Raw genomic sequence first — 9,214 nt, forward strand, 5'->3', positions numbered from 1 at the left:
TATATATATTCGGCTCCCTCCTATCCTTATAATGATGGAGAGAGAGAGAGAGAGTTGGGAGTTTTTTTAGGTTATAGACTTAAAATAAGAGCATTCATACTTTTCTAAAACAATTCTATATATTCGGCTCTCTATTTAACTTATTTATTTTTACTATTTGATTTAAAATATTATGGGGTAATTACCTTTTTCCCTTATCAACTACTAGTCATTGTCAACATGCCCCATGAATTGACACATCGACCAAAAGAGAGCATCCAATTACAAACTTTACATACTTTGCCCCCCTCCGTTAGGGAATCCCGTTAACTTGGACGGAATATGCCATTTTTTTTTGCGTTAATTTTAGTTTAAAGACTAAAATACCCTCCAACAGTAATTAATAAAAAAAAAAAAATTAATATGTCTAAAAAAGTTGAGGGCATTTATGTCATTTTTTAATTTGAATTAGGGTATTTAAGTCTTTTCACGAATTAAACTGACGGAATGGAGCAAAGTATGTAAAGTTGGTAGTTGGATATTCTCGTTTGGTCGATGTGTCAGTTCATGGAAGCATGTTGATAATGGCTGGTAGTTGACGGGGGAAAAATGTAATTACTCCAAATATTATTATTATTATTTTTTATATCAACTTTTACTATTTCCAAAGAAAATAAAGAATCAAATTTATTTATTTTATTAGTTTATTTATACATTTGTTGAGCTACAATACTTTTCAAAATGTTATGAGATCCCGTTTGACCTCCTCAAAAACCCTCTCATTCTTCAAAGCATAACTCAATCCACACCGTACAAATTAAATAGCGAGCTTCGTAAATCTTTTGCTACATTTATAATAAAAAAGGTGTTCGATAAACACTTCACCATACAACACCAATCCGCTACAATAATTGTTCTTTTCTTTCTCTAAAATTCCTCAAAGATAAAATTTAAATTGAAATTGCATGTATCGAATGCCTCATATATTTGAAACAGTTTTATACAAGAACAGGATCTTTCCCATCGGGCACTAGATTTTCAAGTTATCAATGAATGAAATTTCAAGCTTCCAATTGTATATACTCTTCACATTTAACGGTCTTGAACAAAACCTAAACTTTGAGGGTTGTGATCGCTGTATTTTAGAGATAATGAATTTAAGGTTTCTTAACAACAATCAAAGCGTTGCGCAGCTGACCTCGTGCATCAAGTCTTACATTTTTCTGTTGAAATTGCGCGTTCTTTTGTAACGAGTATATTAGATAAGTGGGCTTTGACCTTAGTAGTTTAGTGTGCTGGGCTTAATTTACCCATAGTAATAATTGGTCTGAGTTATGTGTATGTAAAGGCCATTCGCCTAATTGTAGATAATATGAGATTAATGATTTGTTTATTGTGATAAACTGAAGGCTGAGCACATCGAATACTCTGGAGACTGAACATCTCGAAGAGTCTATTTCTGTAATTTTCATTTATCAATTTTTTACAGAAGTACATTATTCTTCTATTTCTCACATCAATTCATCTATTCTTTCCATTTCTATTCCAATTTCATGTACAATTCTGTAATCGAAATCCTAGAAATCAGTAACAATTGAATAAACTTGTTACATCTTTATTGATAAAACCATCATCCTCATCCATAGAACGCAAATTCGGTTGATGGCGACAACAATTAGCAAAACCCATTATGACAAATTTGCTTGGACAGTGCTCTGATTTATGCACCAACTTGTTCTTCAAATTGCTCAAATCGATCATCAATCCGCTCAAACTACTCCTCCATGCATTGCAACCATATCGTCAGTTGTTTCTCACGTGTTGCTTCTTCACGTACGTACACCTGTCCACAACCCCAAGGCTTACATATGCGCGCATTTCCTTCTTTGCACCCACTTTACGTTCACGCCATGGCAGGAAAGTAATTGGGCTATGATACCAACAGATGATGCATGGTATAATGGATCGTAATGACAAAAATAATCACAAGAACCACTACTCTTCCATAATCTTTAAAAAAAAAAAAAAAAGTTAAAGAATTATAAAAAATAAAATAAAATAAAATAATTTGAAGAAAAACTCTCACTGGAGTACTTTTATTTATAGAAAACTGATAGCGTACACAACATATATAGTTGGCGGATAAGGAAGGCCATCGTCATTAGGTTTATATAGAGCCTTAAATCAAAACAACTTTGACGCCATCTCTGATCGATGTTGGACAGATATGATTTTTATTTTTATTTTCCTCCGACTGGGGTCTGCTTGTAAACCAATCTGCGTCACACTAGATTTTCAAGCTATCAATGAATGAATCCTCAAGCTTCCGATTGAAATAGCGCTGAAGATACTCTTCACTTTTAAGGGTTCTGAATAGAGGTGGGCTTCCTGACTTGATGAGCTTCTCAGCTGGTCCAATATCGACGGACGAGTTGGGGTTGCAGAAGGTAGCTATTGACAGCCTTTGCTTTGATTTGTTCGCCACTTCTCTGTGATCTGCAGCTTTGTAAATCCCATTGCTCATTATCTGCATTAATATCATGTATTTCCTTGCATATATGTCAATGCATTTCTACCTTATCTAATGCAACCTTTAGTGCGTTTGGCCCCTGTGATTCCGCAAGCTAAACACATGTTTCTAAATAAAATCACGGAAAATATTTTGTTTGGGAGTGTGTTTGTAAGGAATGACAGTTTGAGAAACATGGAAAAATTTACAACCCGTGCTGCGACTACGTTTTTAAAAATCTACAACTTTAAAGATCGAACTGAGATTTTAAATATCAACCACTAAAATGGAACACAATGTTGTTGTTTGATTCGACGAAAAATAGTTTCAGGAAAGTCATTTTTCTAGAAAATATTTTTCGCCGAAAGCATTTTTTGGTGTTTGACGTGTACGGAAAATCACAAATATTTTTTATATTTTTATTCAATCATATTAATCTATAAAAATCAATTTTTATTCAAAACATATAAACATTAATGTAAAATAATATAAAAATTACCAGTGATGAGATTTCGTCACTGACCGACAGGATTCTGACCACTTTTATCGGATTCCGGCTACTATAGCCAGAATTCGAGATAAGGCCAGAATCCGGACAGTTTCGTCAGAATCTGGACTGGCCGGATTCCGGCCAAAACTACCGGAATCCGACACAGAACGGCCGGACTCCAGCCCATTTGGCTGGGATTTGGCCAGAACCACTAGAATCCGGTCGTTCTGGCCGGGATTTTCTGGCCAGATCCGTCCGGCCGGTTAGGCTATTCTGGCCAGATCTGTCCTCCCAACTGGCCGTTCTGGCCAGATGGTTGGAATACGTCCAGTTTGATCGCCGGAATCTAGGCTGACCAGATTCCGTCGCCGGATTCCGGCTACATTGACCGGATGTTGTCAGATTTCAGTATCAGCAAGATTTCGGTGATGATCGACTGTGTCATTTAAAAGGGGTCGAATGCGCTTGGTGTCTTTGGAAAATGAGTTAAACTTTTAAAAAGCGTAAATCATTTTTCGAAATTTAGTAAACATTTTTTGTCAAACAGAAATCATTTTCTGATTGACTATTATTTTCGCCCCTACCAGGGGCGGAGCCACTTTTGGGCTGGGGGGGGGGGGGGGCCAGGCCCCCCCAAGCCCCAAGGTTCTCCCAAACAAAAAAAAATTAAAAAAATTAAAATTTTGTCCCAAATTCTATTATTTTTTCTAATTTTGGCCCCTCCAAAACTTTTTTTTTTCAATTTAGCCCCCCCAACTTGGGGGAGCTGGCTTCGCCCCTGTCCCTACCAAACATCAAAAAATGCCGAAATCATTTTACACCGAAACAAACGGAGCATAAGCCAAATGTAAACACGTACTCTTACTTCTTTAAATATGGAGATGTGGAGAAATACAGTACCTCCACGACATGGCCAAGGTTTACAACTAAAGCACCATTGATGGGTTCAACAAAAACGTACCCAATGGCCATCTTTGAGAACCTGCAGTGCTGCCATGTCGCCACAATCAAGTAAGAGAGTTATCCCATTGATGTCGGTGTGTGGACTAAGCCCAGAAACTCTCTCAGGTTCGGGACAAGGAGGATAGCAAGTTATCCTCATATCGTAAAATCCTTCTCTGTAACTTTCAGCGTACTGTTGAGCTTCTAGACCAAGTCCCATTGCTATGAACCTTATAATAGAAACCGCAAGCCTAGTCATATCTTCAGAATAAGTCTCCAATGCTTTCCTAATACACACACAAATTGACAAAATATCATACAGCAAAGACAAATATTGTTCCAAGTACTTTCTCCAAATGAAAAAAAGAAAAAAGAAAAAAGAAAATATTATCATTCTAAAATGATGATTCTATTTATGAACGTTTCTGACAAAAAAGAGAAGTATAAATTGAAGCCAATGCGTAACATTTATGTGTCGAAATCCTGCTTCCAATCACGCTACCATTAGGCTCTAAAACGAATATATATGATCATCAACTGGTCAAAGTACTTCTTGCTCAGTGATCATAACTTACCTGAATTCCGGGGGGTTTTCTGGCCAGAAATTCAAATTTCTGTCTTGAAGGGGACGAATACTTTTGAGGAAGATCATGTCATTCCACTCTAGCTTTTGTTCCTCTGAAATTACAAACACCTGGCCATAACCTTCAAGACTTCCAGGTTTTTGCGCCCAGCGTTTCTTCTCTTGTAGTGGAAGGTCAAAAAAACCTAGCTTGAACTTGCTCTTTCATGTTGCTTAGCGATTCATCAGGAACTCCATGGTTTATTATCTGCAAGATTAATTAAGGCATAAACAAATTAAACTATATATATATAGGGACATGTTTGATGTAGCATTAATGATTAGAATATGTGATTTTTTTTAAACCCTTTACAAATCATCACATATAATTGATCTATTAATACACGTATATAGCATAAACATTTGATGTTTTTGGATTGAATTAGGATAATCATTTCCAACTAAAATGTGTAACATATATGTGTCGAAATCCTGTGTTCTTGTTTATTGCACAGAAAATGTCTAAGTAATCAAGGACGGAACCATGATTTCTCATCGGAAGATCGAGGAGGGCCCAAGCTTAATATTGATATGGATAATCCTAATTTTTGGTTTAGCTCAAGCTAAATCAGGCTGAATCTAACAAACAAAGTGAGCTTATCTTAACTATTTTCTATACTAATGAGGCAGGTCCATAATATTGTTTTTGAATCCGTTGATGTTTGAGTTGACTACTTGAATTAAAGTAGCTTTTTGAAAACCGTTTTAATCATGAATTCCAAAATGATGGAAACATGTTTTTCCATGTCGTTTGCAATTATTACTCGGAAACAAGATTTTGATTTTTCTTCAATTAGTCAAGTACTAATCCAATCTAAAACCGGCCAGTTAATTTTGAGACGAGTGTTGAAAAAAGCTGTCGAAACTTTTCCTATATACCAATCACAATTCACAAGTCTTTAATTTCTCCCTGTATCCGTTCAATAATATAATTAAGCCTTAAAAGAAAGAAAAGCAATGGCCATAGGTCAATATATTCTAAATGAAAATAAACAAATAAATGTTGGTACGTCCATACTCATATTTATACGGTGCTTTATAAAAATTGGAATCCCTTGAAATTTGTTGGCCTGAATTGTTCGTAATTTGGGCAGTTTCACAAAGAGAGCCCATTATAAAAGTGACAATTCGTGTTCGCGTGTTAGGCTCGGGTCGTGTCGTGTCGAGACAAATGTATGTACAAGTAAAACTATATAAACCAACCCTAACTCGATCCATTAATTAAACGTGTGCGACCCCTAAATCCTAATTCATTAATTTTGTGTTGAATTTGAGTCGTATCGAGGTATGAGTATAAAACTATATAGGTTAATCATAATCCAACCTAATTAAACTTTTCGAACTTAATATGATAATTTTATGTTAAATTTGTGTCAAATATAAGAATAGTGTAAAAAATTATTATTCCTAAATCTTATTAGCATAAAGGAAGTACGCCTCGCACCATGGCCTACCGGATTGCCTTAAGCAGGTGGGCACCACACTTGTCCTCATTGTGGGGGGACAAGGGAAATTTCAAAGCTATCAACTCGGCTGTGTGAAAGAGAGAAAAATGAGATTGTATCATATGATAATAAAATCTGATATATGCATCTAGTGTACGTAATATATTATATAGCAATACGCACCTATAACAATTCTTTTTTCTTTTTTCTTTTTTCTTTCTTTTATATATATATATTGGTGAATTGGTCACCTATAACAAATTAAGATATCTGAACAGAAACTTTTGACTTCTCTATATATATAAATCATATTTTCGCAAAGATTTTCTTCCCTCTATATATATAGATATTTTGTAATTTGTCAACTTAATTGCACTAAGAAATATTATTATTTTTAGATTAATATATGTGTGTGCAAAGCTGTTCACATGATCGAAGTCTCGAAGATGCCTTTACTTTCATGGGAAATTAGGTTCTTTTAAAACCTATTAATCAGTTGAGTTCATATTCAAACAAGTGTACGTATGACCTGAATCAAGCTAGGTTAAATTTTAGATGTTTAAAAGAGTAATTAATACTACATACTATACTTCCGTCTCACTTGGTTTAGGTGACAGTGTTCATCAACTCTTAGATCAATATTTGTTAAATAATAATAATAATAATCTAATGGCCGATGGATTCTGTCATATCAGCTTAGTGAAATGAGGGTATAATATGTAGCATTATTCTGTTTAAAATCACAATGAAAAATAGCTGTTTGGCAACACTTTTTATGACGAGCTTTTGTGTTTTAGCTAAAAAGCAAAAACAACTTCAAAACGCGAACCACTCACAAAACATACATCCTTATGTTATGCATATTATAATTAAAAGGTAAAAAAACATCATCTAGCTAAAAAGTTTTACCAGACGATCCCATATATAATACTTATAATAAGAAGGTACGTGCTTAATTATGTGGAGAACTTCAAATGAAGAGATCTTTTGAGATCGATCTAGTGCTTAATATTCTCTAAAATTGGTTATAAATTTAAGAGTTAAAGATACAAGTGACTTTGACCATAAAAAGGTTAAGAAAAATGGAATTTTGATCGATAGAAAAAGTTTGAATTCATTAGCTTAATTATGAAGTATAAGAAACCTCAAATGAACAAATTAACATGCTTCTAATGTTCTTGTATTACCTGAAAGACACCCCAATATTCTTTGCATGCATGCAGAGTACTGAAGCCTTTGAATCTCTTGTTCTTGGGAGTCTGGGGTTGACCAGCTTGGTCATATCTATCAAGGGTACACGAAGAGAAGGATCGGAGGGAGCGGTGGATGATGATGTCCATGTCATCTCTTACGTATCTAGGTGGCACAGTTTGTAGCCCTTGGATCACTAGCTCTTGAACACTGGGAACAGGTACGTACAGACCATTCAAGGCTCTTTGGTGCCACAGCCATTTCCCAAATAAACTCCAATACCCCAATACTGATGATCATACTCCTCCCCAAACCCCTTTATATACAATACATCATTAATTAAAATATATGGATGTCTAAGTCAACGCCACACACTTGAAATTAATAAGTAAATAATTGAATTTGAATATATTGAAGAAGACAAGTTGCACATAAATTAACCTGCACTTGGCTGGATGCAATGTACTTTTCTAATGTATATCGAACCGATAGTCGGGTTGATGTAGATGGTTGAACAGAAATGAAAATTATATATAGATGAATTCTTATTTAGTTGTTCTTGGGCATCTTTATACCCAAATTAAAAAAGAAAACTAATCCTAACATCCGTCACCCATTGAACTAACCCAATGATTACAAATGGGTTAACATCCCAACCACCCATATCATTTTAGACCTAATTACATTGGAGATAAAGGTCGAATTCAGGATGGGATTGACCATTTGCTGTTTGCATTCTATTCAATTCAAGTATCCATAACGAGAGAGGGGGTATGGGCCTGATTGTCCCAGATAGGCAAACTTCATATCCCAAACTGTTCGGTACATGCGAGTCGCAAGCCTCTTTATGTGGGACTACATACCTAAATTTTTAGGACAAGTGAGCGATAGGCTCCCTTTCTGTGGGATTGCTCAAATTACATGCAATTCCGTCGATCTTCCAAATCCAACAACAAATTAGCACAACCACCAAAAAAAAAGGAATAAAAACATAACATCATTGATATGGACCAATGTAAACTTGTGTTTTGTTCAATCACAGTCCTAGCATGTTTGTAATCACATGGCGCGTGGCTTTATCTAACCATCCACCTTGTTTGCGTAGTTCATTTTCTAAAGCATTCTAAAAGCTTTCTTCTCTTTGTTGATGTAACTTTATGGCCCACGCGCAAGACAAAGTCAATGTGGGATATTCTGTTGCTTTGTTTGCACCCAATGAGTACTTGGCTCAATGGCTTGTTTTCGGCCTAAACCAATCAGCCAGCCTACTCAGTTTGGACAATGCCCTTTTTAAATAGCCGCGTGGGTCCATATTCTTCGCATACAACAAAAGCTTCAAACATTAGGGTCTCTTTCTTAAGGTTTTTTTTTTTTTTTTTTTTTTTTTTTTTTTTTTTTTTTTTAAAAAAAAATTGTATTTTTATATAATACTAATGAGTCGGTCTCAACTAATTTTTAAATTTGTCATTGTTTTAAAAAAAATAAAAAAATTCAAACATTAGTTAAAATTGTTACGTAAACATTACATGATAGTTGTCGAATAAAAATACAATTTATAGCATTACTTTATTCTTTTCAACGCAAGTGAAAAGCTAAAATGATAATTCGGGTCTCAATAAACACATTACATATTATAAATTGAGAACTTAGAAATCTTACTTGCACAATAATCCCCTAAGAGTCATTCTCGGAATTCGACATGACAGAATAATTGTCTTTGTTTGTATGGTTTAGTAGCTTTCAAACTGTCATTATTTTCAAACGGAAGATTTTAATGGCCGAACATGATACTTGTGTTAGAGGGATTTATGTTTACATTTTTTTCATGTTCCGTATAATTAAAAATTAGTACTCGACAAAAAGCTATATCCAAATTAAAGAAACAAAAATTGACTTTTATATATATATATATATATATATATAATTAAAACGTGAGTTATATTTAGATCAAATTTAAGCCCTCTCTCCACTTTCTTCTCCCGTTCTTCTATTTTTCTAAGTCATTACCATTTACCACCATTGTTATCACGATCATT

The 9,214-nt window shown here is 34.6% G+C and overlaps 1 protein-coding gene across 5 annotated transcripts; it reads right to left on the reverse strand.

Annotated features, from left to right (window-relative positions):
- Positions 1-1,557: 1,557 nt before the first annotated feature.
- LOC133880436 (oxoglutarate-dependent flavonoid 7-O-demethylase 1-like) lies at positions 1,558-7,457 on the reverse strand. Of its 5 annotated transcripts, none has more exons than XR_009902284.1 (6): positions 7,175-7,457; positions 5,997-6,075; positions 4,496-4,750; positions 3,940-4,207; positions 2,102-2,506; positions 1,558-1,989 (listed from the first exon to the last, which is right to left on the reverse strand). XR_009902284.1 is itself a non-coding variant. In XM_062319382.1 (4 exons), the coding sequence occupies exons 2-4, from the start codon at positions 4,570-4,572 to the stop codon at positions 2,267-2,269; spliced, it is 585 nt and encodes a 194-aa protein (XP_062175366.1). In that variant the 5' UTR covers positions 4,573-4,750; positions 7,175-7,457; the 3' UTR covers positions 2,047-2,266. The 5 variants fall into 5 exon arrangements, 1 of the variants encoding a protein (XP_062175366.1); XR_009902283.1 differs by having other exon boundaries at positions 5,987-6,075; XR_009902281.1 differs by lacking the exon at positions 5,997-6,075.
- Between the last annotated feature and the right edge of the window lie 1,757 nt (positions 7,458-9,214).

Source organism: Alnus glutinosa, chromosome 10 (genome assembly GCF_958979055.1).
Source record: "Alnus glutinosa chromosome 10, dhAlnGlut1.1, whole genome shotgun sequence".
Lineage (NCBI taxonomy): Eukaryota > Viridiplantae > Streptophyta > Magnoliopsida > Fagales > Betulaceae > Alnus > Alnus glutinosa.

What these genes read in the sequence shown, in the direction of transcription:
- LOC133880436 (XM_062319382.1), bottom strand. Translation starts at nt 4,572, where the DNA reads ATGATCTTCCTCAAAAGTATTCGTCCCCTTCAAGACAGAAATTTGAAT. An exon ending in GAAAACCCCCCGGAATTCAG is followed by an intron (nt 4,208 to 4,495) that starts GTAAGTTATGAT and finishes TGTGTGTATTAG; the next exon opens with GAAAGCATTGGAGACTTATT. An exon ending in TTCTCAAAGATGGCCATTGG is followed by an intron (nt 2,507 to 3,939) that starts GTACGTTTTTGT and finishes ATATTAATGCAG; the next exon opens with ATAATGAGCAATGGGATTTA.